We start from the raw sequence: 27,910 nt of genomic DNA, 5'->3' as shown, positions 1-27,910 counted from the left end.
CTGCCCGCCCTCCGGCGCAGGCGCGCGGGCCGCGGCGCGTCCCCGCGTGCAGCCGGCGCCGCCGCCCTCATGTCGTGGCTGTTCGGGCTGAACCGCGGCGCCGCCCCGGGCGGCGGCGGGGACGCGGCGCCCCCGGGCACCGGGACGGGCGCGGGCAGCGGCCTCTCCCTGCCGCCCACCCCCGGTGGTGGTGGAGGAGCCGCCGGGGACCGTCAGACGCCCAAGGACAAATGGAGCAACTTCGACCCCACGGGCCTGGAGCGCGCGGCCAAGGCGGCGCGGGAGCTGGACGCGTCCCGTGCGTGAGGGGACGGGGCGGGAGGGCGCGCCGGGGTGCGGGCAGGGAGGAGAAGCGGGTGTCGGAGCAGCGAGCGGGCTCTGCTGCGTGCGGCCCTGCCGGGGGACGCGAGGAAAGGGCAGGAACCGGAGCCCAGGGAATTCCACTGGGTGTGAGGGATTGGCTGTGGAACAGAACAGAGAGAGTGCGGGGTGTCTCTCACTGGGATATTCCAGATCTGTGCGGGCACAGTGCTGGGCTCTGGGATCACCCTGCTGCAGCAAATCAGGGGCTTGATCTGCCCTTCAGCCTCAGCCAGGCTGCCGTACCCCGTGTCCTGTCGGGTCCCTCCTGCCCCGGGCGGCCTCTGCCTCCTGCCCCGCTCTCCTGGAGCCCATCAGTGTCCTCTGAGTGCTTCTTACGAGGTTTGCGAGGGGAGAGAGAGACACCAGAGCATCTTCAGAACATCACAGAGTCCCTAAATGGGTTGGAAAGGACCTTAAATTCCATCCAGTGCCACCCCACCGTTGGCAGGGCCCTTCCACCATCCCAAATTGCTCCAGCCCCGTCCAGCCTGGCCTCGGCTGGATCTTTCCCACAGATGTGCTGGGAAGTTTCATAACCTTTATTCCCTGGAGGGTTGGATGCAGAGCTTTGCTCCAGCTAGAACACGATGGGTTGAGCAGTCTGAGCATCTTCATCGCTGAGAAAAGACCTTTCACTGTCCTTAATCCCTTCCCACCCTCCAGGCCATGCGAAAGATGCTCTGAGCCTTGCCCAGATGCAGGAGCAGACCTTGCAGCTGGAGCAGCAAGCCAAACTGAAGGTGTGTTGGAATTCCTCACCTTGGAGCTCCTCAGGTGGCTGCCAGGTTTGGGAGGGATAAAAGTTAAAATCTTTGCTCTGCAGAGGATGATAAATTCTCCTTTCTGTTCAGCTCCAGCAAATTGTAGTAATTTGCCTTAAAGGGGAAAAAAGGTAATTCTGGAAGTCTCAGCTATTCTGGCCTCTTCTGATGTGGTTTTTTTGTGGCTTTGATTAAAACTTGCATGTCCTGAGTGGTTTTGTAACTCCTGGAATATCACTGCTGTTTTTGGGGAATGCCAAGGGGTTTCTGTGGGAAGTGTAAAGTAGTTGAGTGAAGGACAGACTCCTGTTCCTCTTATCAAGGAATTTAGGGGTTGTTTGGGTGTTGGTTGGTCTCTTGGATTTTTTTTATTAATTAGTGGTTAGTTATGATATTTCTTACAATCATTTTATTACCATATTTTGAGTTTCTTGTGTCAGTGGTCATCTTTTAAGGGTGCCACTCTGATCGCAGAGGGATTTCTTGGAACATCACTGTCAGCAGGACTTCTCTCCTGTTAATTTCTGGTGATTAACCTCTCTAATTACTCCCCCAGGAGTACGAGGCTGCCATAGAGCAGCTGAAGAACGAACAGATCCGGGTACAAGCAGAGGAGAGAAGGAAAACACTCAATGAAGAAACCAAACAGCACCAAGCAGTAAGGGAATGAGGGGGAAGCCAAATGAGGGGAGACCTTGTTTGTATCTTCCCTTACAGAAAAGGCAATGATGCATTCATTATCCCTTTCATTATCTCTTTAATTAATTATCCCTTTTTGAGGTGAGGGGGCTGTGGGCAGCCAGAGGTCTGGGGGTGTTCACGGGCTGAGCCCTTGTCCTGGATTTGTGATGTTGAGCTGGATTTTTAGTCCTCTTGGACTTTTGTTCCCAAGTTCTTGAACATCCAGAGGTGCTGGTGGTAGCAGTTCCTCTCATCCTGTGTTTTCTGGCATTTTCCTAAAGGGCTTTGCAGGGAAGCATTGAGGAATGCTGGTTTATCAACTGTGTGTTAGCCTGAGCAGTGAAATGACTCTGAAATTATTTGGATTTCAGTCCTAAGTAGCTTGAAATCCCCTTTTTTCTGAATTAAACAGGGAAAATGTCTTAAGAGGAGAAATGATGCAATTGTGAGCAATTGTGAGCAGTGCTGGTGCTTCCTGAATTGTTTCAGTTTGAGTCACTGATGTGCCAATAACCCTGAAACAGGGGAAATAAGGGCTGGCCTTCATGTTAAAAGCTAAATTATGGTGATTTCTTACTCTGAGAGCACAGGAGATGAGGGAATTGATTCATTCTAATGGATTATCCAGCTTGGGAAGTTTGCTACAACTGTTTATTTGGCTTTTACCCCGGCAGAGTTTGGACTTTGAGCAGGGCTGGCCCAGGGAGCAGCTGCACACTCAGCTGCTCTCAGGGCTTGGTTCTGCACCTCCTGCTGCTCACAGACTTCATCTGAAGTCACAGCAAACTCCTGGGTTATTTCAGATCACAGCAAGCTCAGCCTTGGTTTATTCCATGATGTTTATTCCATGAGATAATTCCCAAGCTGTTCTGCTGTCCCTGTGTTTGGAATAGAGAATGGTGTCACCCCCTGATAACAGAGTCCTCCCTGCTGGTGGATGTGGATCCTCAGCCCACTTCCAGTCCAGTGGAGCTTGGGTTTATTTGGAGTTACAGCGGAAAATTAATAAGGAGAATTAATGAGGAACAAGTAAATCTTTATCCAAACCAGAGCCCATCAGCACATCCTGACAGTTCTATTGCTCTCAGTCACCAGTCCAGATAATGTGGTTTAGAACATGAAAACCTTGTTTTTCCCACTGAAGTCTCCTTTCCTGGGCCAAGAAACACTTGCTGTTTGTTTTGACATCTGTGATCCCTTCAAATGAAGTCAGACTGCAGAGATTTCTCAGCACAGAGGAGTTCTTGGTGCTGACTGAGGATATTTTACCCTGTTCACATTCAAATCCAGGATCTTTTTTGTTTGTGTGTGAATTTTCCTGTTTTACTTGACTTTTTCACTGCCTAACCTCATTTCCCTGAGGACCAGGCTGTTTTTTAACTGTGCCTAATCTGTATATTCTGAGTTCTGTTTTATTTCTTTGAAGAGAGCCCAGTACCAGGACAAACTGGCCCGGCAGCGCTATGACGAGCAGATGCGGCAGCAGGTAGGGGGAATTCCTGCTCTGGATTCCTGCTCTGGATTCCTGCTCTGGATTCCTGCTCTGAGCCAGCTGGGAATGGCTGGGAGCCCTCTGAAATCCAGGAGAAGCCCTGCAGCTGTGCCCTGTCCTGCTGGGCACAGTTTATTTGTGTTATCTGCTCAGCACCAGCAGCGCTGGCCTGGCACATCAAGGGCTGGGCGTTAGCACAAAGCAGCAGCTTGGAATTGGGATAAATCTGGGAGATGGGGAGAGGAAAATGCATTCAGCCTGAGCAGCAGCTTCTTAAAAATATTTGTAGCACTTCAGTTTACACTTGATGGAGTTCTTACAACATCAGCATCTCTTGTGTTGTCATCTCTCCCTGTAGCAACTGGCTAATGAGGAGAACCTGAGGAAGCAGGAGGAGTCTGTGCAGAAGCAGGAGGCCATGAGGAGAGGTGGGTGTTCTGTTCAGCTGCCATGGGCAGTCCCTGTGCTGATCGTTGTGTCCGTGCTGTGTTTGATGTCAGATTTGCAGGAACAGGTAAATCCCAGCAGTGCCAAAATGACCAATTGCTGCCTGGTTTTAGAAATGGCTGCACTCCTAAACACTCCTGGATTTCCCAATGTCAGCATCTCCTGGTAGAATAACTGAAATTCTGATTTCCTGCTGGACCAACCTAAAATACAACCAGTTGTGAGGAGGGGAGAGAAACAAAACACCTGAAAGGAGTGGTTGAATCTGTCACCTCATCCCCATTCAGTTTCCTGCAGAAAATAGAAAAGCTGTAGTGTGGAACTTGCTCAGTTTCTTTTTGTTGATGGGAATTGCCAGAATTCCTGGGTTTGCAGAGCTCCACTGGGGTGCAGGTCTCAGAAATGTTAAAGCAATTTGTGTGGGACTGAAGGGGATGGGAAGGTTTGCTCCGAGCACAGATGTGGACATTTGTGTGGTGTGTGGCTGTGCTGCCATCCACTGAGGGAAATGCAGCCTGAACACAGCAGCCCAGTGGTGAAACCCTGGATTATTTTACTCCTGGATTTGTCATTCATTCTCCTTTCACACCATTCCACGTTTGAAGTAACAGAGCTTCCAGAATCCCTCTTGGGACCGGCAGCTCCGCTTTGCTTCTCCTCCAACCGCCACACACCGACTTCCCTGGGGATTTCCTGCTCCCTGGCATGAAGCTACCCCCAAAATCTGACCTCTGTGCTGTTTTTCTCGAACCCAAGCCACCGTGGAGAGGGAGATGGAGCTGCGGCACAAGAACGAGATGCTGCGGGTGGAGGCGGAGGCGCGGGCGCGCGCCAAGGCCGAGCGCGAGAACGCCGACATCATCCGCGAGCAGATCCGCCTCAAGGCCGCCGAGCACCGCCAGACCGTGCTCGAGTCCCTCAAGTGGGTCACCAGGGGCTGGGGCTCCTCCACGGGGGTCCCAGGGTGTGGGAGAGCCTGGGCTTTATCCTCTGGGGCTTCTCCACGTGTGTCCCAGCATTTGAGAGAATCCAGGGTTTATTCTTCTGGGGCTTCTCCACCTGTGTCCCTGCATGTGGGAGAACCTGGGCTTTATTCCTCTGGGGCTTCTCTGTGTGTGCCCCAGGGTGTGGGAGGGCCTGGGATTTATTCCTCTGGTGCTTCTCCATGTGTGTCCCAGGGTGTGGAGAACCTACCTGGGCTTTATTCCTCTGGGGCTTCTCCAAGTGTATCTCCACATGTGGGAGAACCTGGGGTTTACTCCTCTGGTGCTTCTCCATGTGTGCTTCAGGGTGTGGGAGAGCCTGGGGTTTGTTCCTCTGGGGCTTTTCCAAGTGTGTTCGAAGGTGTGGGAGAACCTGGGCTTTATTCCTCTGGGGCTTCTCTGTGTGTGCCCCAGGGTGTGGGAGGGCCTGGGATTTATTCCTCTGGTGCTTCTCCATGTGTGTCCCAGGGTGTGGAAAACCTACCTGGGCTTTGTTCCTCTGGGGCTTCTCCAAGTGTATCTCCACGTGTGGGAGAACCTGGGCTTTACTCCTCTGGTGCTTCTCCACCCATGTCCCTGCATGTGGGAGAACCTGGGCTTTATCCTCTGGGGCTTTTCCAAGTGTATCTCCACGTGTGGGAGAACCTGGGCTTTATTCCTCTGGTGCTTCTCCACCTGTGTCCCAGCACATGGGAGAATCTGGTGTTTACTCCTCTGGGGCTTCTCCATGTGTGTCCCTGTATGTGGGAGAGCCTGGGGTTTATTCCTCTGGGGCTTCTCCACGTGTGTCCCCAGGAAAACCTAGGGTTTGTTCCTCTGGTGCTTCTCCACCCATGTCTCTGCATGTGGGAGGAGCTGGGCTTTATTCCTCTGGGGATTCTCCACCTGTGTCCCAGAATGTGGGAGAATCTGGGCTTTACTCCTCTGGGGCTTTCTCCACGTGTATCCCTGCATGTGGGAGAACCTGGGGTTTATTCCTCTGGTGCTTCTCCAAGTGTGCTTCAGGGTGTGGGAGAGCCTGGTGTTTATTCCTCTGGGGCTTCTCCACGTGTGTCCCAGCATGTGGGAGAATCCAGGATTTATTCTTCTGGGGCTTCTCCACGTGTGTCCCAGCATGAGGGAGAACCTGGGGTTTGTTCCTCTGAGGAATTTCAGTGTTTTGCTTCTCCAAGTGTGTCCTCACATGTGGGAGAACCTGGTGTTTATTCCTCTGGGGCTTTCTCCACGTGTGTCCCTGCATGTGGGAGAACCTGGGGTTTGTTCCTCTGAGGAATTTCAGCCTGGTGCTTCTCCAAGTGTGTCCCCACATGTGGGAGAACCTGGGATTTGTTCCCCTGGGGTTTGTTCCCCTGGGGTTTGTTCCCCTGGGGTTTGTTCCCCTGGGGTTTGTTCCCCTGGGGTTTGTTCCCCTGGGGTTTGTTCCCCTGGGGTTTGTTCCCCTGGGGTTTGTTCCCCTGGGGTTTGTTCCTCTGGGGCTTCTCCAAGTGTGTCTCCACATGTGGGAGAGCCTGGGGTTTGTTCTCTCAGGAATTTCAGTATTGTACACCCATGTGTGAACTCTGTCACTACATTTTCACCTGAGTGGCACCCAGGAGCATTGACAGTGATAAAATTTTTCTCACAGATTATTTCCAGCCTTGTCCTCTAGTCCTGTAACTCAGTAACTCTGAGAACTCCTCAGTTCTTTCAGTTCCCCTCAGTTCTTTTAGAACATCCACCACAAAGTATAAAGCAGTTTGGCTCCACAGGGGTGGGTGTTTAGGTTTGGTATTAGTTAATTTTAGGTCCTTTTGAGTTTTTGAACAAAAAAAGCTTTAAATACCTGCAGTTTAGCACAAATAATGCATTGAAGAAGTAAATTGGTACCATCTTAAGGCCAGATGCTTTTTTGGAATTAATCCCAGCTCAGGTGTAGGCATCAGATAACTATAAATATATTTTGTTCATGTTCCAATTCTGAGGTGAGCCCTTAACTTTGACTAGTTCTGAAGAAGATTAACAACTTTAATACAACCTGAAACTCTGTCTTTAAAACTTTTCACTTCAGTGTTTGAAATCCCTTTCCCTTGCTGTTTCTTGCCACAGGACAGCTGGGATGCTCTTTGGGGAAGGATTCCGTGCTTTTGTAACAGACTGGGACAAAGTCACGGCCACGGTAAGGTTGGGATATCTGTCAGTAACTTCCAGAAAAGCCTCTCTGGAAATGTGTGTTCACCTCCTGATTGTGTCACAGCTTTAGATCTAATTTTGATGTAGCCCAGAGAGCACTTAGAGAACCTTTATGTGTGCTAAATAAATTGATTAAAAGTCAAACCAGCATGTTTTTACAGGACAAAAGGGCTTTGCAGTGGAATCTTGGGGACATAAAGTTGTTTCTCAGTGTAATACTTACAAGAAAACAGCAGTGAAAATAGATTTTTGGTAGCGTGGCTGGTTAAAATAGAAATTTTGCTTTAAATCAGTCAGCACCATCTGCTCCACCCTCTGATTTTATACACACAGGCTGATACAAAACATCCTTTGCCTGAGAGCACTGGGGAGAACAAGACAAACTTTTAGTGGCTCCTTTTGTCATCTGTACCTGGGGTGTCTGCAGGGTTCAGAGCCTTTTGTAGATCAGTCCTTGGTGCTTTGAGCTGTGCATTCACTTGACCCAAATACCAATTTCCTGCATCATGGTCATTTTTGATTCTGACATGCTCTTCTCTTGTGAATTTGGGACATTGAGCTTAAAAAAAAAAAAAAGTAAGTATATTTTTGGAAAGGGGATAACACAGCTGGAACTGATATTTTCCGTTGCTTTGAAAATTTTGAAATTACTGTCAGGTAAGAACCAGTCAGTTATTTTAAGATTCTTGTAAATGAAGCCTGAATTTTCAGCTCTGGCTGCTCTTTCTCCACCTCTTCCCAGCCAGGCAGAATCCCAAAAGTTCTACTTCAGATTTTTTGGTTCATTGTGGTTTTAATGTAATTCACTTTGTTTACTGATCAGAGACCCATTTTTTGCTTGATACTTTATGACAAATAGGCCCTGTAATCAGAGTGATTTTTAGAGTTGGCAATTGGGTTGTTGTTGATACAGAACTCAGTTTTAAAGCTCTGTTTCTCTGTGTCGTGTGACATGAACATCAGTGAAGCCCAAAAATCTGATAAAATGACATCAGATCCATCCAGGCTGAGGGAACTTTGTGCTGGGAGGTCTAAGAGAGCACGAGATCACGGCACTGTTTTTAGAAGGAGGCTGCTAAAAGGATGAAACCTGTTCAGTGTTCTGTATCTGAGCTGAGCTGGGTGTGGGGATCCCTCACTCTGTGCATCCTGGAGCTCCCAGTTCTGATGCCCTGGTGTTCCCACCCACAGCAGCAGTGATGTCACACGTTTCAGCAGAGGGAGGGCAAGCAGATGGTGCCTCATGGTTTATTGAACAGTGCCACCCTCGTTGTCCTTGAGGCTTTTGACCCTCATCTGTACTTGCAGGAGAAGTCAGCTTATTTTAAAAGCAATCGCTGCAGTTTGCTCTTTTCTCTGATACAAATTATTGGCATCAGCTTGGAGCTGACTCCTGGGTCTGGAGCCTTTCTGCTTCAGTGGCAAATCGATGGGAATGTCTCATTTTGTGGGGTTTGGAAAGAACAGCCCAGTGCAGTGATGGCAATTCCCGTTCCCGGGGTGGCAATTCCCGTTGCCAGGGTGGCAATTCCCGTTGCCATGGTGGCAATTCCCGTTCCCATGGTGGCGATTCCCGTTCCCATGGTGGTAATTCCCACTCGCAGGGTGGCAATTCCCGTTCCCGGGGTGGCAATTCCCGTTCCCGGGGTGGCAATTCCCGTTCCCGGGGTGGCAATTCCCGCTCCCAGGGTGGCAATTCCCGCTCCCAGGGTGGCAATCCCCACTGCCAGGGTGGCAATTCCCGTTCCCAGGGTGGCAATTCCCGTTCCCAGGGTGGCAATTCCCGTTCCCAGGGTGGCAATTCCCGTTGCCAGGGTGGCAATTCCCGTTCCCAGGGTGGCAATTCCCGTTCCCAGGATGGCAATTCCCGTTCCCATGGTGGCAATTCCCGTTCCCATGGTGGCAATTCCCGTTCCCATGGTGGCAATTCCCATTCCCATGGTGGTAATTCCCATTCCCATGATGGTTTTGGCTTTGCTGCTCCTCTGGAGTCCCTCATTCCCTGCTGTATTGGTGCCACCTTTACCAGATATTCCCTTTTGGTTCCCCACTGTGCCCTGCCTTGGTGGCAGCCACAATTCAGCAGTTTCCCCTTGGCATCTCGAATTCAGCTTTCACTTTCTGGTGTGGTGAGGGCCATTCTGGCAGGCAGCACCTGGCTGCCGTGGCTGTTTTATCTTCATTACTCAATTCAGTTGAAAATCTGCACAGCCCCACACATTTTGGGCAGGATTTGCTTTTGGATTCAGGACTAAAATTATTCACTTGTGCTTCCCCTGCCTTTTGCAGTCAGTGAGCAGGGAGTGTGAGACCTTGACTGTCTGAACAGGGATAAAACACCTTACCAAAAATAAACCCCTCCTGGTCAGCATTTGTCCTGAATCTTAATTCCCCACGGCAGCACTGCCTTGCCAAGTGTTTTTGCTCATCTCTTCCCCCTTTTCTTTGCAGGTGGCAGGCCTGACCCTGCTGGCAGTGGGAGTTTATTCTGCCAAAAATGCCACGGCTGTGGCAGGGCGTTACATAGAGGCACGGCTGGGCAAACCCTCCCTGGTGAGGGAAACCTCCAGGATCACTGTGCTGGAGGCTCTGAAACATCCCATCAAGGTAAAATCCAGCTTTGTTTGTGCCTTACACTCAGCAAAACTCAGGCTGGGATTGTCAGTGGGTCTGAATAAATGGAATATTGGATGTGGAATGGATGGGCTGAGCCCAATGGCTCTGAAACATCCCATCAAGGTAAAATCCAGCTTTGTTTCACTCAGCAAAACTCAGGCTGGGATTGTCAGTGGGTCTGAATAAACGGAATATTGGAGGTGGAATGGATGGGCTGAGCCCACTGGCTCTGAAATATCCCATCAAGGTAAAATCCAGCTTTGTTTGTGTTTTACACTCAGCAAAACTCAGGCTGGGATTGTCAGTGGGTCTGAATAAACAGAATATTGGAGGTGGAATGGATGGGCTGAGCCCACTGGCTCTGAAATATCCCATCAAGGTAAAATCCAGCTTTGTTTGTGTTTTACACTCAGCAAAACTCAGGCTGGGATTGTCAGTGGGTCTGAATAAACAGAATATTGGAGGTGGAATGGATGGGCTGAGCCCACTGGCTCTGAAACATCCCATCAAGGTAAAATCCAGCTTTGTTTCACTCAGCAAAACTCAGGCTGGGATTGTCAGTGGGTCTGAATAAACAGAATATTGGAGGTGGAATGGATGGGCTGAGCCCACTGGCTCTGAAACATCCCATCAAGGTAAAATCCAGCTTTGTTTCACTCAGCAAAACTCGGGCTGGGATTGTCAGTGGGTCTGAATAAACGGAATATTGGAGGTGGAATGGATGGGCTGAGCTCACTGGCATTCTGTAAGATGTTTCAGTCCAAGTGAGTTGTCAAAATGTGGTTTTTTCCTACCTGTGAGTAACTGAATTCATCCTCTCAAGGTTGGCAAACGTCTCACCAGCAAGGCTCAGGATGCCCTTGAAGGAGTTGTTCTCAGTGTGAGTACTCTGTTTTCCTGTCTTGGGCTGTGAAGGATGACTTTAGATTCTAATTAAGAGCTGTTGGTTCTTTTAACTCACTTCTGAAGCTGTAATTCCTGCAGTTTTGGAGTCATAGCACCCTCGGGACCCTGAGGCCATAAATAAGCTCCTGTGTTTGGTGTGACATGCATTAAGCAGCCTGCTCACCTTTTTTCCCTCTGTGAAAAGCAGTTGGAAGTCTTAATTCAGTCCTTGGCTCTGCTGCAGTTTTCTCTCTGTAGTCAGCACGTTGAGATTCACAATTCCACTGGTGCCATCTGAAGTTAAGGATTACCGAACCCAGACCTGCTTCTAGGCCAAAAAAAATCTAAATATTGTGTCTATTTGCCCACCCTGAGATTGGTTCTTGACTTGCTAATTAGTGCTGCTTCTGTATACATGCTTCTGAATTTGATTCCTGGTTATCAGGCAAATTTAGGAGCTGCTTGAAGCTGCTGAGAGAAAATGCTCCTGCAGGAATAACTCTCTCCCAGTATCCCCAAATGCAGTAATAACATAAATACAAGTTTATGACTTGAGAAGGAATTAGCACCTCAAAGAGTTGCTTATGTTTTGACATGTCCCTCCCAGGGCATCCATTAGGGAGTGAACATTTAGGTGTTATCTGTTCCTAGAGTAGTCACTGCACTGCTGCTTTTTCTTATTGAAACAATTGTAGCCAAGTGGACAGAAAAATCAAGTAAATCCTCACATAGGACAGGAAATGACCTTGGTGTGGAGTCATGAGCAGCTGAATTAAAGACTTAAAAGCTTGAGCCTGGAGTGCTGCCTCCTTCCTGCAGGTACTGATGTGGGATCGTGGTAGGTTCAGCTCTTTTGATAATTTCTGCTCCTTATATTTAACTTTTTTTTTTTGCAGCCCCAGTTGGAAGCACGTGTGAGAGACATTGCCATAGCAACAAGAAATACCAAAAAGAACAAAAGCCTCTACAGGAATATTCTGATGTACGGTCCCCCTGGCACTGGAAAAACTCTCTTTGCCAAGGTAAAACCCTGCCAGGATTCTGCCAACCTGCAGATTGCAAAGTGTTCTGAAAATTCCAGGGCTGAGAAACCTCCCTGGGCTGAATTCTGCTGCTGGAGTGTTGCACAAACATTGTGTTTGTGTTGGGGAAGGAGGGATGGGCAGCCTGCCTGCTTCAGCTCTCAGTCAGTGCAGCCACTTGGATTCTGGTGCTGAGAGAGGAGGCAGAGGAGCTTTTCCATCTGGAAAAGTCCCCTGGCAACTGGGATTTGTGGGAATCACAGCAGCCACTCCACATCCACCTCTGTTGGGTTTGTGCCCTTGGCTAAATGGGCCCTTCCAGTCATGGCTCCCTGTGCAGAGGCACTGCCAGGATGATTTTTACACGGATTTGAGTCAGAATTGGATTTTTTTTCCATGCTTGTCCACAAAACCTGAGGTTTCATCATCTTTTTAACAGTGGTAAATTTGACAAACTGATGGAAGTTGAATTTTTTCCCTTCTATCAGTACATTAAACCCCTACCCCAATGATTTTCTGGGAATATGGCACCTAAAGCTTTCCATTGCACCCACTGGATTTATAAAACCACCTCGTTTGGGTTTCTAAAGCCAACAGAGATGGACAGACATGAAAAAAATAATCAATACACAAGTTAAAATCGCCACATAAAGGACATGAAGAAGCCAATACCTCCCCTCTGCAAATAAGCACACTGACAGGACTAAACTTCTTTAATTCCCTCTTCATCCTCCATGGCCTTGCAGTGAAAGAAATGCTTTAATTTGCTTTAATTTTCATTCCAGAAATTAGCTGTGCACTCGGGCATGGATTATGCCATCATGACAGGAGGGGACGTGGCCCCCATGGGCAGGGAAGGGGTCACAGCCATGCACAAACTCTTTGACTGGGCCAACACCAGCAGGAGAGGGTAAGTTGAGCTTTTTTTTAATCCTGAATTTTAGTTTTTACTCAAAAATCCCCTCACCACAAACAGTGTGGTTCAGCCCCCTTTAATGGCTGTTAATGAGTGAGGTAACACTGAGCAAACACAGAATCTCCTCAAGTTTTCCTGGAATGGGTGAATCGTCGTTAATTAGTAATATTTAAAAAGCTGAAAGCCTTTGCTTTTCTGTTCTCTCAAACCCTTTTTACACCAGCTCTTCCAGATCAGTCATAATTTGATTGTCTGATCTCATCAAGCAAGACACTTCTGCCCACTTGAAAGCTGGGACAAATTTCCTTCAGGCTGATTAATGATCTGACAATAATCAGAAGATTTGGCACAAATCAGGTGCTCACACTCTGGATGTTCCCTGTGGCAACTGCTCAGATTTTAAACACTGATAGTATTTAGATCCAGCTTCTTGTTTACTTCTGAGTCTCAAGCAGGAGGAGTGAATTATAAGAAATAAAAGAGGATAAGGAGGAGACAGATGCTAAAGGCATTGACATCAGGTGTAAAAATCACACAAAAAAAAAAGAACTTTTGCTTTTTCAGTCACCTTTAAAAGCAAATTTTTAGCTGCAGAGAATCCTGGCTCCCTGATTTTGTAGGAATGTGTAGTTAATTTGCTGCTACCAATGTAAATGGATTTCTGCAGTGCAGCTGAGGAGTTGTTTGTCCAAGCAGGGTGGTAAAATTCAATATTGAGCTTTCAGGGGGTGTCACTTGGGGGTTTGTGCTGGTTTGAGCTCAGATCTGTAAATGTGGCTGCCCAGTGATTTATGTGCTCTCTGATTGCCTGAGATGGACATTATCTTGCAGTGTCTCTTTTAATCCTTGCTTCATTCATCACCTAAATCTTTCTATTTCCCCTTACAAAGGAAAAAGCAGGGAAATGTCCTGAGGATTTAAATGTTTAAGCTTCAATCCTGAGGAGCTATAGAAGGGAAAGCGTTAGAATTTAAGTGAGCTCAGAATTTAAGTGAGAAGTTGGAAAAGATGTGAAGATACTTAATTAATTCCATTAAGGAATTCTTTTATAGCACTGCCTGGGTCTGAAATTCACTGCCCTGCTAAAAATTCCTGTGCATTCCAGCTCCCTACACTTCCTGATCAAAGCTTACATGTGTCCATAGAATCAATGTTCTCACCTCCAGCAGCACTGAGCTATTTAAACATATTTAATTCTGAATATCCACCTGCCTTAGCTGCTGCCTTTATTAGCTGGAATTGTGATAACAGCAGAGAATATTTGGGAGAAGCTGGGGCTGGGTGGAAGATGTTAATGGGCCTGATATCTCCTGGAAGACAGCTGGCTTTGAAGCTGGGCAAGCAGGTAATCCAGGCTGTGACAGCTTTATGAGCAACCTGCTTGTGTTATTGATAAACATCTTTACAGGCTCAGTCCCTTGGGAGGAGCACTGCCCTCGGGTTAGGAGTGAATTTATTTTGGTGAATAATTCATGGGCTTTATTAATTCACTTCTCCACAGGTAGTAAAACCATTACATCGGCGCTGCTGTGGTTTGGGAAAGAAAAACCTCACAAAATAACAAAGCTGGCTGAGGAGAGGACTCTGGTTTGAGCTGTTCAGGGTGGCAAAAGGAACAGAAATGGCAGGGAGGTGTCACTGTCACCAGGATTTCTGTATTGTGCCCTTGCACACCCCTCTCTGAAGAGGACAGAATGCTACAATAGCAGCTCCAAATTTCAAAAACCCACTGCAGCTTGGAAGTAACATCCAGCACTGCCAGCCACAAACTGCACCTATAAAAATCCCATCTAGATTTAAAAATCCAGAGGAATTTAAGCTCATATTGCCTTATTCTTGCTTCTGAACAGCAGGGAACAGAGCTGCAGAGGCCTGGGGGCAGGTTTATGGCCCGAGGTGTGTGACTTTAATCCACTTTTCAGCTGATGCCCGAGGAGAGGAGGTTTCCTGTGCAGTCCTTTGGGTGCTGCCAGCTGTGGGTGCCTGGCAGGAGGGTGCTGCAGCCAGGTGAGCCTCACCTGAGTGCATTTATTGTGCAGTTCTTTCCTTTTGCAGGCTGCTGCTGTTCGTGGACGAGGCGGACGCGTTCCTGAGGAAAAGGGCCACGGTGAGTGCTGGCTGTGTGTCTGCTCCTCCTGCCCTGCACTCTCATTATCTGAAATAAATCCTCTTTTTTAACCCCTCTGAAGTTCCAAGCTAGCTCAGGGCTTACAAAGCTTTGGAGGAATATTTTATAGACAGGATAAAGGACCCAAAAGAGGCTCTGACCCCCAGTAAGAATTTTATTCCAGGTGGTGTCTAGAGAGAAAGAGGGTGTGCACAGGGGAACAGGGTCTTTTCTCAGCTCTTCTCAGGGAGGAACAGTTTGGGACAGCCAAAGGCTCAGAAAGGGAAGGAAGGGTTAAACTACATGGTACAAGCTCTAGGGGTCCCTGAGGGGGCATAAACCAATTCCCACAGGGGAATGTGGCAATTATCTGGCTGCAGTGGGCAAAAATGCAAGCTGGCAGGTGCCTCAGTGCTGAACTGATGGCAGAGACACAAAATTAACGTTTTATGGGATGGAATGAGAGCCTCGAAATGGAGAATTCCTGCCTGCAAACGATGGGTGGTGATGCCACAATCAATTTTTTGTGTTTTCTTTTAAATACCCTTAGCATGCATAGTTGTAATTCCTTAATATCTTGGCATAGCCCTAATACTCTGTTAGGGCAAAAGAACCAAATGTCTTAAAAGCCTCGCCATCAAAAACCAAAAAACCCTGCACTACCTTAAAAAAACCAAAAATCCCCTCTAAAATACATCCTATAAATTAAAATTAAACCCATCTAAGGGAAAATTGTTTGGAATAAAGAAATATCACGCTGTTCATTCAAACCCCTCATTAAAACATCGTTATTAAATATGCTAATTTACAAAATCTATCAAATTGTTTACGTGTTCTACTGTGAATGCACATTTCAGTATATTCCACCTTAGCAAATTGCACCATAAAAATCCTAATTAAATACCAGAATAAAAACCCTGTATCCCTTAACCATGTGTAACTCTTAAGACCAAGGAAAAGGCATCAGTGGCCCAGTCTTGTTGGGGATTTTGCAGCAGGAAAACAGGAAGGAAAGAAGGATAAATTAAAGGTTGTTCATGCTGCTGTTCATGCAGGGTTTGTCAGATATTTATCTTTTGTAAGTCTTCATTACAAAACTGCTTTTTGCTACGTGAACAAAGTTACAGCAGCGTCTTCCCCTCTATGAATAATTTGTGTTCCCAAATCAGTCAGCACATTGTACACCCAGTCTGGAGCTGCTGCCTGAATCCCAGCTGTGTATGTAAAGAGCTCTCCAGAATTTTGCTTTGAATGTGTGAGTGAATCCTCTGCTTATTTCCCAGCAAGTTTCACACTGAACTTCCCAGCTAAAATAGCAGGGAAAGCCACCTGGGCCAGTGGCCAGAGCTTTGGCTTTGAAACCCAGCAAATCCCTGGATGAGTGTGGATAAATCTGCAGTCTCTCTCCTGGAAGCTTTAGTTCCTAACCTTTTTCCTGGGTGTATAAATTGGTTTTTTTTCCCCAAAGTGTTACAGTGCTTTGGATTCTGCTCTAATGCAAGTGCTTGACAATAACAAAATTCCACATTCCTCTGAACAGAATTCCCTTTGTCCATAATTCTGCTTAAAGCCGTGACCTGTGTGCAGTCCTCAGCAGCTGATCCTGCTCTGGGTTTCTTCTTTGCAGGAGAAAATCAGTGAAGATCTCAGAGCAACTTTAAATGCATTTCTGCACAGAACAGGGCAGCACAGCAACAAGTGAGTATCCAGTTTCAGCAGCTGATATTTCCCTGGATTGAGGGAAGTCTTTAAAGGGTCTCTGGTGAACAAATGGAAGTTGGAAATGATCTGTGCTGCTGAGGGATTGCAAAAATTCTGCAGAGAATTTCAGTTTATGTGCTGAGTGTAGCTTGGTCCTGCTTCAACTTTTCCTGGCACTTGGAAATCAGAACAGAAGGAATTTTTTTTTCCTGAAACTGGGCTGATATTTGGACATCTTGAGCATCTCGATGTTTATATTTTCTTTCTTGCTAAGTTACTGTTTATACAAGAGCCCAGGAAAATCACTACCACAAAAATTCAGCGTTCATCCTGGCTGGGAGCTGGAAAAACACTTCAGTGGTGTTTGCTCCTCTGCAGTGACCTCTCCCATCTCGTGCCTGTGTGGGCAGGAATTCTGAGGCACACGAGTTTCCACCTGACTCCTTCTTTTCCATCTGACTCCGTGTGGGATCCCAGAGCTGTTCCCTCCTGGCTGAGCACACGATGGCAGGGCTGAGGTGACAGAGAGGGAATGTCCCTGTCCCCACCCCTGTCCCCACCCCTGCACATCCCTGGGAGCTCCCTGCACAGCTCTGCTCACTTTAGCCAAAGCCATTTCCTGGCCATCATAACAGAGAGGTGACCTTTCCTCCACCTTTCTCAAATAATATTTGATTTTTTGGCGTGAACTTTACTTAGTTGTTAAAACTTCTCCTCTCACAACTGAGCCAACAAGAAAAGTTGTCTCTGGCTTTATGTGGGGAAGTGAGGATTTTAATGGTGAACTCCCCTCAGTGAGGCTGGAATGAAAGACTTCTTAAGTCACCTCATGACATTGAAATAAATATCCTGGAAAGTTATTTATCCACTGTTCCAGGATATTTTCTGTCCTTGGGGTCTCTTGAACTTGTTGGAACCAATGCAGCTGTAACTGATAATTGTGTCTAGCTCTTCTGTCCCAGAGGTGCTTGGGAAGAGGTGTTTTTCTAAAAGAAATAAATTGCTAGAAAGCAAGGTGTTGATCCTGCAAGAACCTTGGTTTCCCCCCTGGGAGGAGAGCAAATCTCTTCTGAAGTGACACATGGAGTTGCTCTATAAAGCTGTGTTCAGTATAATTATAATTATTAAATGCTATTTGCAAGACTAAACATGATAAATATTTGCCCTGCAAATCAGGGACAGGCAGGGGAATTTTTTTTTTCTTTCCCCTGATGTTAAATTGCCTTGGAAGAGCTCTGGGGGTGTTTTTTGGGTGCTGGGGCTGCTCTGCCTCCCCTCAGCAGAGCTGAGCTCTCGTTTGCAGTGACAGCAACGTCGAATTCAGCCCTGATTTCAACCGTGAGCCATTTGAGGACACTGAACGTGCCCTGGTGATTCATGCTCTGCTTTTTCCTTCTGAGCAGCCTGATTGCTGCTCTGGGCAAGGAGCAGTCCTGCACCCAGGAGTGGGAGCTCTGCACTGGGGGTAATGGGCCGTGTAAACGGGGCTGCCGTGGTGAGACCCTGAGGAGAGCTCTTCCTCCAGCAGGGAATTGTCACCAGGACTGGGAATTGCTGCCTTTAAACTTCCCAAAATTGTTCTTTTTCGACTGTTTTCCTCTGTCTGAATATCAGGCTGCATGGCAATCCAAATTTTTTTTTTTTTTCTGCAAGTTCTTGTTGATAGAAAAGCCACAGTCTTGTCTTGGCCAAATTATCTCCAGAAATGACAGCAGAGAACACGGCCCCTTGCAGCCAATGATTCAGCCAGACAGCAAGAACATCAATATTCCAATAGCTGTGCTTAAAAGCCCATTTCAAATTATTAGGCACTATTAAACTGGTGACATCAATTAAAGCATTAAAGTATTGGCACAGGGAAGAAGCATCATTACAAAGCAATAAAAAAAAAAAGTTTCCAGCTCCAAAATACAGCAGGACCTGGAGCAGCACATCTGTATCGTGGAGCAGAGCTTGGTCTGCACACATCAGACTGTTCTAAACAGCCCAAAACACATTTTAGTGCAGCCCTTGAGATGCTGTTCAAGCTATTTCTAAGGAATCCAGGTTTTTTTTCAGGTGATGAAACATTTTGAATCCCAACCGTGGCAGCTCCCAATGTTCAGACTTAGCTCATCGATTTTTATTTTTATGGCTTTGTCAGTCTATCCTTTTTATTTTTTTCCCCCTAATTCCAGGTTTATGCTTGTTTTAGCAAGCAACCAGCCTGAGCAGTTTGACTGGGCCATCAATGACAGGATAGATGAGATGGTGAACTTCGACCTGCCCGGGCTGGAGGAGCGCGAGCGGCTCGTCAGGATGTATTTCGACCAGCACGTCCTGAAGCCAGCCACGGAGGGCAAACAGTGAGTACCCCTCACACCTCTCCCACCTTGGAGAATCCTCTTTCTTCTCTTGCTTTTCCTCATCCCCTTTCCTGTGCATTCTGCCTATAAACTCATTTTAAACAAGCAGCACAAGAGTTGGGAGATGTCTCTCGCTGTCTCGATGCGACACCATCTCAGATTTTTTAAAATTCAGGAGGCAGTAATGCAAGCAGGAAACTGTAGGGACTCCTGTGGTGTGGCTGCACATCGAGCAGAAGGTTGTTCTGCCTTTCAGGAGGTTGAAGCTGGCCCAGTTTGATTATGGCAAGAAGTGCTCAGAGATTGCCAGGCTGACCGAGGGCATGTCCGGCCGGGAGATCTCCCAGCTTGCTGTGGCGTGGCAGGTGAGTGGGGCTTCTCTCCTTCCTTCCTTCTCAGGGTTGTTGTTTCCCTGAGATTCTCCTCGGGGTTGGTGTTCCCCAAGGTGCTCAGGGTTCCCCCAGGGTTGCTGTTCCCTGGGAGTTTCCCCTGGGTTGCTGTTCCCAGAGTTAATCAGGTTTTCAGGCTTCTCTTTGCCCTGGGTGTTTCACACCAGAGGCAGAGACGACAAGCTGAGTCCCCAGTGCACATTTCCAAGGTTGTTTATTCTTCATTATCTCAGTTGTGTCCCAGCTCTGCCAGGCCTCCCTGGCAGGGTCCCTGATCTCAGTTGTGTCCCAGCTCTGCAGGGCGTCCCCAGCAGAGCAGGACACGCGGGGGACTGGGCGGCTCAGAGAGCCCCACACCTTATGTACAGTACCCCTGACCCAACCACTGTCCACAATGAACTTTTTATTTACAAAATTGTACCAATGCCTACTGCCTATGCTAACATGTCAGTTCTACTCTAAACCAATCTCTAAAACCCAACTCAGCACAAGATGGGGGACGAGAGCAAGAACAAGGAGCACAGGGGCCACTCCCCAATTCCTCCATCTTGTCTCTTCAGCCCCATATGCTAAGAATCCTAATTTCTATATTTATATTCTATAATAAACCATCCACTACTTATTTTAAATTCTTAGGATTTGTGATTCTTCCTGCATGTGAGTGTTCACTGCCATGGCAGGGATCAGAGGCAGTGCCCTCCTGGGATCTGTGTGGGTCTGACTGAGCCCCCTGGACAGACCCCAGACCCCCTGTCCGGTCTCCAAACCCTCCAGGGTGGCCACAGGGATGTTCCAGACTCCAACAATTCCTTTTCCCTTCCTGGGGTTTCAGCACTGGGTTCCTTCCTTCTCTTCCCTTCCTGGCAGGTTGGAGGGGTTGATTCTGCAGTCTCAGATCTTCTCTCCCTGTAAAAGTTTGGTTTGTCCAAGGGGTGGTACCAGAGCACTGCTGGCTCTGGGCTGGGGGTTGGAATATCACCATAATTCCTCATCCCAAAAAGAGGAACAGCTTTGATATTCCCTAATGGGAAATCCCCTGTGGAATTGAAGTGAAGCAGGTGAGTTTGGAGTGAATTTGGGCACTAAACCATCCTCCTTCCCTCCCTTGTTCCAAACACTTTCAGTGCAACTTGAGCTATTAAAGAAACCCTTTATTCCAAATAAAATTCCAAAACTACCTGGAATTGGAGCTGAAAAAAATAGGTATTTCTTCCATACATAAAAATAAAAAAGGCAGTCACTTGGAGTACAATTATTCACATGCCTAGCAAGCTTTAGTGTTGGTTGTTTTATTTTAAATCAGGTTTTCACCTTGTTTTGTCACAGCTGCCAGTTTCTTACTGGATTGTGTATTTCCATAAACCAACCTAGAAATATCAACTGAAGGAATGTGTTCCAATTTGTGTGTCATGTAACCCACTCATGTCAGCTTCCTTTCAGGGATTGTAAAAACAAAGTGGCTTTTTGTTTGGTTCTTAAATTTTTAATTTAGTTTAGCGGCTCACAAACATCTTACAAAGTTTGTGCATTTCATTCCTTCTACTACTGGTTTTCCCCCTTTCAAGGGAGAGAAATATTTATCCTTTTTAGTATAAATTAATTTTAATTGCAGTAGTTGTGAGCTGAGGTCCAATTTGAGTGCTGCTAGTTCTTATTTTATTCCCTGGTAGCACACAGCTGGTTAATTTTCCTGTATAATTTTTGTGATATTGAATCATATTTCAAAACCTGTGCTGTCATCTGCCCCATGTACGTGAAAGGCTTTGCTGCCAACTATTTCCTGTAATAAGAAGTTGTGATAAATGATCCTTTGCTTTTTATCACCCCTTATCAGCAAGGTTGTCATTACTCCCCAGGAATGACCTCAGCTTTTATCATTTATCCTTTAAGTGCTGGTGAAGGAAAGGAAAAAGGTGGGGGTGACTAATTTTCTTTGACAGCTTCTTAAAATGTGCCTCGTGCTGCCAGCACTGTTAGCAAGGTTTGATGTAGAATTGCAGCAGGAAGTTGTGCTCCTCTCTGCTCTCATGAAACACTCAAAGGGCTTAAAAAACCACACAGGAGAGGGTGGGGAGGAATATTGGAGTTGGTTGGGTGTAGCATGAAACTTTTTATCTGTTAAAATTAAAACTAAAATCACAGGGAGCTCATTTCTTGTTGGTCGAGAAGGAGAGTGGGATGTGCCAAGGGTCAGTGAGGAGTCCAGGGTTGGATCTGAGGGCATCCAGGGTGGGTAAGGATTGTCTTGGGCACTGCTGTTGATGCTCTGGGGGTTCTTTTTCAGTCACTTGTGATGCCTTAGGATTTCAGCTTTTCTGTTTTTCATCTGTTTGTAATCCTGCAGTTCTTTAGTGCAGAACTCTAAACTCCATGTACAGTGTGAGCTGCTGCTTCCCCATTTTGGTCAGGCACAACATTTCCTCTCCAGGCCTGGCAATCCAGGACACCTCACTGCCTCAGGCCCTGAGAAATGTAAATAAAAATGAGAAGGGGGGAGCAAACTTGGGGTAAATTCCTTCATTACCCAAAGCTGTAATTGGAAGATTAACGCCCAATCTGCAAATGGACCAAACTTACAAAAGTGTAAAAAGCCGTGGTCCATTTTTTGGACGAGGAATTTGGAGCTGTGACCCTCTGGATTCACATTTTGATCAGACACAACATTTCCTCTCCAGGCCTGGCAATCCAGGACACCTCACTGCCTCAGGCCCTGAGAAATGTAAATAAAAATGAGAAGGGGGGAGCAAACCTGGGGTAAATTCCTTCATTACCCAAAGCTGTAATTGGAAAATGAACCCCCACATGCAAATAGACCAAACCTAGAAAAGTGTAAAAACCTGTGGTCCACTTTTTGGACGAGGAATTTGGAGCTGTGACCCACTGGAGCTTGTCTGGAGCTGCTGTTTGTGCCAGCTCTGGGCACTGACCTGGCAGGACGTGTCCCCCCTGCCTTTGGGGCTGTTTGCCCTGTGTTGAGCCCCTCTCCAGGCAGGTTTCACTGCCCCTGCTGATCCCCTGGGTGCTGGTGGTGTTTCATACCCTGTTTTAGGTCCCTTTGTGGCTGCTCTGGGCTGTCAGGGCAGGTTGGAGGCTGCAGTTATCAAACCTTTCTGTCAGTTCCTCTCCAATTCCTGCCTTCCCGCTCTCCTCCCGTGGTGCTGGTGCACCCCTGTGGATGGCTGTGCTCTGAACTGGGTCAGGGAGCTGAGCAGAGTTAAAAATAGCCTGGCACGACCAGTTAACTGCATAGCTACAGTGTTCAGGGGAGCTAGGGGCTGCAGGAACCGGGATCTGACTCCAAAATAATCCTTACCAGGCTTCCCTCAGCAGCTGCAGGTGATAATGTACCACAGACTCTCTGTATTTCTTACATCTCATATCAATATATCATTTTTGGTCTTTTAATTCCCTTTTAATTCAAGGTGCTGCCTGCCAAAGGTAGGAGATAACCTGATTACAGAATATCCTGAGTTTGGGAAGACCCACAGGGATCATCCAAGTCCATCTCTAGGCCCTGCAGGGGTCAAACCCCCCCAGTCCCACCCCGTGCCTGATGTGACAATTCCTGAGTGCACACCTGAGCTTTAAACCTGTGCCCAGGATTAAACCATCCCTGCTGGTGTGGCCTGGTGGTGTTGGGAGCCTCTGGAACCCTCAGCAGCTCTGGGATCCTCTCCCCTTCCCAGAACTGCATCCCAGAGATGGTTTGGGGAAAGTTCTGAAGCTTTGGGAGGTGAAAGCATCACAGCCATTTCTTCCCAGAGTGGCCACTCTGTCCTGTGCCCTTGCAGTCACTTCCCACGAGGATTCTTCTACCAAAGCTGCCTTTAAAAAACCATCTCAGTTAAACTGAGCAATAGCTGCAGCTTCCAGAGGCTTAATTCCACCATAAACTGGATTTGAGATGGATTGGCTGTCATTTACATGAAGTTTTAGCCCACTGCTGTTTCAGTCTGGCTCTGTCTGTCCTGAATTTACCAGGAAAAAAAAAATAAGATGCAGAAACACCAAGAGTGTAACCTCTAGCACTGGGAAAAATATTACTGTCTGGCACAGCTACCAGTGTGCGTGCTAGAAATCCATTTTAATCTCTTCTGCAGAAGACTTGAGCATTCCCTTTTGTCCTTGTGCTTTTCCATTGCCCTTTATGGCTCTAGCACAGACTTAGATGCATTTTCACCTTAAAAATTCCCCTCAGCTCTGTTTATAGTCGTGTGCACACTTCCCAGCACTGTGCTCCAACCTGCTGATGTGCTTTAGATAAAATGTCAAAACCAAAAAGCAACCTTTCACTATTCCAAGCTGTTGTAATCTTGGAAAATTGTTTTGGCAGCACTTCAGGAGAATTCCCAGGAGTTTTATGTCCCAGTATGAGCTTCCTGTCATTTCCTTGCCTTCTATGCCACTGACATAAATGCCTTTTTTTTTGGTTTTTTTGCTCCCTGAACCTTGTTTATATTTTAAAAATAGCTGTTGTATTTTTGTGGGGGATTTTTTTTTTTAATCAGGCTATTTTCATTATAAATGGGATTCAGATGATACAGAGGAGTCTGGCCAGGTTAAAATAAACCACGAGTCTTGGCTGAAATGAAGCATGAGGTCATTTAGGCTGGACTTGTCATCTGTTCCATCCCCACCAAACACAATTATTTCATAATTGGGTTTGAGGGATAAAACAGGAATTGCTGCACTGGAGAAAATGGGTTAAAATTCGTCCACGCAGGAGGCAGAGGTATGAATATAAATGAAGCTTGGTACCATTTTTATGTGTGTGCAAGCTACTCCCAGAAGGGGCAGCTGCTTCTCCCATTTGCTTTCTTGACAGCGAGGGCCTAAGGCTTTCTAAAAATAGAAAGTCATTGAGAAAATCAACAGAGCATGAACTGCACAGCTTTGCAGGAGGTTCCACGCTGGGCTGGGTGGGCTGTGCAGTGGCAGGGAGGAGGGCAGGCCAGGCATCCTTCCCCCCTGAGCTCTGCAAGCCTCCCAGAAAAGCGCTTTTTTCGTTTTAAAACACTCCCCAGGGCTGCATTGAGAGTCCTGTAATAAAAAATCAGGATGTAAAAGGGGTGAGTGAGGTGTGAGCAGAACCTTTCCAGTGTCCCCCTTCTGCAGGGAGGACGGGAGGGGTGGGGAGAGCTGCTCTGGGGACATTTGGCAGGGTCTGGAGGCAGAAGTGGCAGCTGAGGGTCCTGCTCAGGCAGGGAGTGCAGCCTTTGTGCAGAGAGAATTCTCCATTTACAGCCCTGCTCCCTCCCCCAGGCCACTGCTCACTCCTGGTGTGAAGCAGGAGCCCCAGCCTGGCTCGTCAGTGCTGAATTTGGGCACTAAACCCAAATTTAGTGCAGGAAGGATTGCAGAGCCTTGGCACAGGGGAAGGATTTGGTGCTGCTTACAGGAAAAACCAGCACTGCCAGCTCGGGGGGCTTGTGCAAGTGAGACCTTTGGTGGTGTGACCAGTTCCCCCCTAAAAAAAAAGGCTGGAAAACCAGCCTGGGTAACCTTTTGCTCATTTCTGGAAATAATTACTCCTCCTGCAGTGAGGTAGAACTGATGTAAAGGCAGCTCTAACCCCAGCACAGGGGTGACAGCAGAGCAACAGCTCCTCCTGCCCTTTGTCTCCTGCACACCCCTGGGCAGTGGAAGGGCCATGCTGGAGTTTGTTTCTGTTCTGCCTCTGCTGCCGGGTGTGTTTCTTGCTGGGGTTGATGTTTTGCACCATCAATAATTGCTGGAGGCCGCGTGTGACGCCTCAGAATCACCGCAGTGAGATCGGAGTTAATGTCCTCGCCGGGATGGGGACAGAGGGGTGACAGGGCAGGATGTGGCTCTGGGGATGGGGGTGGGAGTTGGGGGCTCTGAGGGCTGGGCAGGGTGGCAGTGGGGGCTGCAGGGTGGCAGTGGGGGCTGCAGGATGGCTTTGGGGAGCTTCAGGGTGGCTTTGAGGAGCTCCAGGGTGGCTTTGGGGGCTGTGGGGAGCTGCAGGGTGGCACTGGGGAGCTGCAGGGTGGCACTGGGGAGCTGCAGGGTGGCACTGGGGAGCTGCAGGGTGGCATTGGGGAGGTGCAGGGTCGCTTTGGGGGCTGCAGGATGGCTTTGGGGAGCTGCAGGGTGGTTTTGGGAGCTGCAGGATGGCTTTGGGGGGCTGCAGGGTGGCTTTGGGAGCTGCAGGGTGGCTTTGGGGAGCTGCAGGGTGGTTTTGGGAGCTGCAGGATGGCTTTGGGGGGGGCTGCAGGGTGGCTTTGGGGAGCTGCAGGGTGGGTTTGGGAGCTGTAGGGTGGCTTTGGGGAGCTGCAGGGTGGTTTTGGGAGCTGCAGGGTGGCTTTGGGGAGCTGCAGGGTGGCAGTGGGGGCTGTGGGGAGCTGCAGGGGTGGCAGTGGAGGCTGCAGGGTGGTTTTGGGAGCTGCAGGATGGCTTTGGGGGGCTGCAGGGTGGCTTTGGGGAGCTGCAGGGTGGGTTTGGGAGCTGTAGGGTGGCAGTGAGGAGGTGCAGGGTGGCTTTGGGGGCTGCAGGGTGACTTTAGGAAGCTGCAGGATGGCAGGGGGAGCTCCCACCCCTCATCCCGAGCTCCCTCATTCCCTGAGCGTGGCACAGAGCTGCTCACAGGAGCACTTGCAGAGGGAGGAACCAGATTTAGAACTCCGCAGCTCGGGGGCTGCTGTTACCTTGGAGATGGGTGCAGCTGACAGCACAAGCATCCTTCCCTCGCTGGAGGCACCGGCTGTGCCGGCATCTGAGCCCCAGCTGTCCTGTGTGTCCCCTTCCCCGGGGACACCCCTCTGCTGCGTGCCCCACAGGCCTGGGGGCTGCTGGGCAAGGGTGGCAGGGGCTGCCAGCCCTTTCCCCAGGGAGCTGCGTTCACGTTTGTGCTGCCTCTCCCTGCTCCAGGAGCAGAGCCGGGGAGGGGAGGAAGGTCCTGCGGGCATGGGAGTGACACAGGAGTGACGCAGGGGACATTCCTGGAAGGCAGGATCAGGTTGAACACCATTTTGGAGGCACCACGTTGCCCGTGTTCCCCTCAGCACTGACAAAGAATTGCTTGAACGCTGTGCAAGCATTCAAACAATTCTCTGTTGCCTTGGGTGGAGTTGTTCCATCACCCCCCTGCACCCACCTCTCTTCACCTTCTTGGCTTCACAGTGCAGCTTCTTTAGAGCAGGAGAGGAAATTCAAAGGAGCCAAGTGTGGGGTCTTTCCTCCTGCCAACGCGGGCTTTGATTCCCAGGAAATCCAGAGTGGGCAGGGCTGTACAACATCTTGGAATGAGAGCGTTGTGGGGGGAAACCGTGCATGGAGACCAGAACAGCAGGGAGGCAGCAGTCTGAGATGTCCCCTGGTGTCAGCAGTGCCACCCCTGAGCTGTCTGAGGTGTCCCCTGATGTCAGCAGTGCCACCCCTGAGCTGTCTGGGTGTCCCCTGATGTCAGCAGTGCCACCCCTGAGCTGTCTGGGTGTCCCCTGATGGCAGCAACGCCACCCCTGAGCTGTCTGAGGTGTCCCCTAATGTCAGCAATGCCACCCCTGAGCTGTCTGGGTGTCCCCTGATGTCAGCAGTGCCACCCCTGATCTGTCTGAGATGTCCCCTGATGTCAGCAATGCCACCCCTGAGCTGTCTGAGATGTCCCCTGATGGCAGCAGTGCCACCCCTGATCTGTCTGGGTGTCCCCTGATGTCAGCAGTGCCACCCCTGAGCTGTCTGAGATGTCCCCTGATGGCAGCAGTGCCACCCCTGAGCTGTCTGGGTGTCCCTGTCCCCACAGGCAGCAGCCTACGCCTCGGAGGACGGCGTGCTCACCGAGGCCATGATCGACGCGCGCGTGGCCGACGCCGTGCAGCAGCACCGGCAGAAGATGGAGTGGCTGAAAACAGAAGGGGCTGAAGCCACCAGAGGGACTGAGAGGAGCCCCCTGCTGCCCTTCCCCAAAGGGACACCCGTGTGAGAGGCTCCACGTGAGGAGGGAAGGCTGGGAGGGCTCCTGGGCAGAGCTGTGCAGGGCAGGGCAGCCCTCGGTGCCAGGGAGCTGCCTCGGGCCTCGTGGTTTCAAACTGCACCAGAAAAACCAAGGGGGTTCAATAAGGCAGAAGCTGCTGAATTAAAGGACCTCTTGCTGAATTACCTCTGCCTGTGCTGGTCTCTATGGCCTGTCCTGCTGGAGAGGCACAACCCCAAATCCTTCTGAGCTGTTTCTGCAACATCCCAACAGCAAGAGCCTGTGGGGACCCAGGGTTTGTCCAAGCCTGACACTCCCACACATTTAAATTTGTAGGTTTTGTGCTCCAGCAGAGACATTTCTCACATTTCACCCAGATCCTGCCCGTGGCACAGCTCCTTGCTCACATCTCTGGATGGCATCACTTGAGTTTCACATTTCAGAGTCTCAGAGGAAATTTTTCTTACAAAAGTGGATTTGGGGGGATTCACTGGTTGAGTTGGGCTCAGCACAGGTGTCTGAGAGCAGCCCCACACATTTTTCCCCCAAGTAAATCCCTTTTCTCTGTGAAGGGATCAGTTTGGGGCTCACAGATCCTGCATGCTCTGAAGAGAGAAATGAGTGGGGTTTGTTTGCTCCTGCTGCTGCCATGCAGCTGCTCTTGCACCACGAGTTTGCTGCTGCATTTCTGGAACAGCTGAGAAAATGTGCCATTGTCAAGCCCTGAGCACGAGCCTGTCTTGATGAGGTGACATTTGTTCTTCTGTGCATATGAGAGACAGGTTAGAAAATCTGATTTTTTTCTGTATTTGAACTGAATTTGAACTCTGTGCTCTGCTCTGAGGCCTCTTCTGTAGCTACACAGCACAACCACATTGGCCTGACCTAAATCTGAGCCCTGGAGTCCCTTACTGAGCTGTTCTCCTCACACAGGAGCTGACACCAGCCCCATTTGTCCATCCAGGGCTGCCCGAGCTCTGAGCTGTTCCCAGGTGAGCTCAGGAGCAGAGCCCTGGCCTTGGGGGACACCAGGAGAGAATTCCTGAGGCTGCAAACCTTCCCTGCTGGGCTGCCAGTGTCCCCCACGATAATTCCCTGATATT

General features: G+C 48.8%; 1 protein-coding gene across 1 annotated transcript; it reads left to right on the top strand.

The window, feature by feature from the left end:
- Window positions 1-18: 18 nt before the first annotated feature.
- Window positions 19-26,992, top strand: LOC134560954 (ATPase family AAA domain-containing protein 3). The gene is made up of 16 exons (XM_063417433.1): window positions 19-298; window positions 1,027-1,103; window positions 1,681-1,782; window positions 3,232-3,291; window positions 3,656-3,725; window positions 4,501-4,666; window positions 6,813-6,882; window positions 9,348-9,503; window positions 10,336-10,392; window positions 11,294-11,419; window positions 12,205-12,329; window positions 14,391-14,442; window positions 16,070-16,140; window positions 18,321-18,488; window positions 18,745-18,853; window positions 26,637-26,992. Exons 1-16 carry the CDS (start codon window positions 70-72, stop codon window positions 26,814-26,816), a joined length of 1,818 nt encoding a protein of 605 aa, XP_063273503.1. The 5' UTR covers window positions 19-69; the 3' UTR covers window positions 26,817-26,992.
- The last annotated feature ends 918 nt before the right edge of the window (window positions 26,993-27,910 follow it).

Source organism: Prinia subflava, chromosome 21 (genome assembly GCF_021018805.1).
Source record: "Prinia subflava isolate CZ2003 ecotype Zambia chromosome 21, Cam_Psub_1.2, whole genome shotgun sequence".
In the NCBI taxonomy this organism is placed as follows: domain Eukaryota; kingdom Metazoa; phylum Chordata; class Aves; order Passeriformes; family Cisticolidae; genus Prinia; species Prinia subflava.
The sequence above is the reverse complement of the archived record's forward strand: the minus strand, read 5'-3'. Positions and strand labels throughout refer to the sequence as shown.

What these genes read in the sequence shown, in the direction of transcription:
- LOC134560954 (XM_063417433.1), top strand. Translation starts at nt 70, where the DNA reads ATGTCGTGGCTGTTCGGGCTGAACCGCGGCGCCGCCCCGGGCGGCGGC. An exon ending in AAACCAAACAGCACCAAGCA is followed by an intron (nt 1,783 to 3,231) that starts GTAAGGGAATGA and finishes ATTTCTTTGAAG; the next exon opens with AGAGCCCAGTACCAGGACAA. An exon ending in CCAGCCACGGAGGGCAAACA is followed by an intron (nt 18,489 to 18,744) that starts GTGAGTACCCCT and finishes TCTGCCTTTCAG; the next exon opens with GAGGTTGAAGCTGGCCCAGT.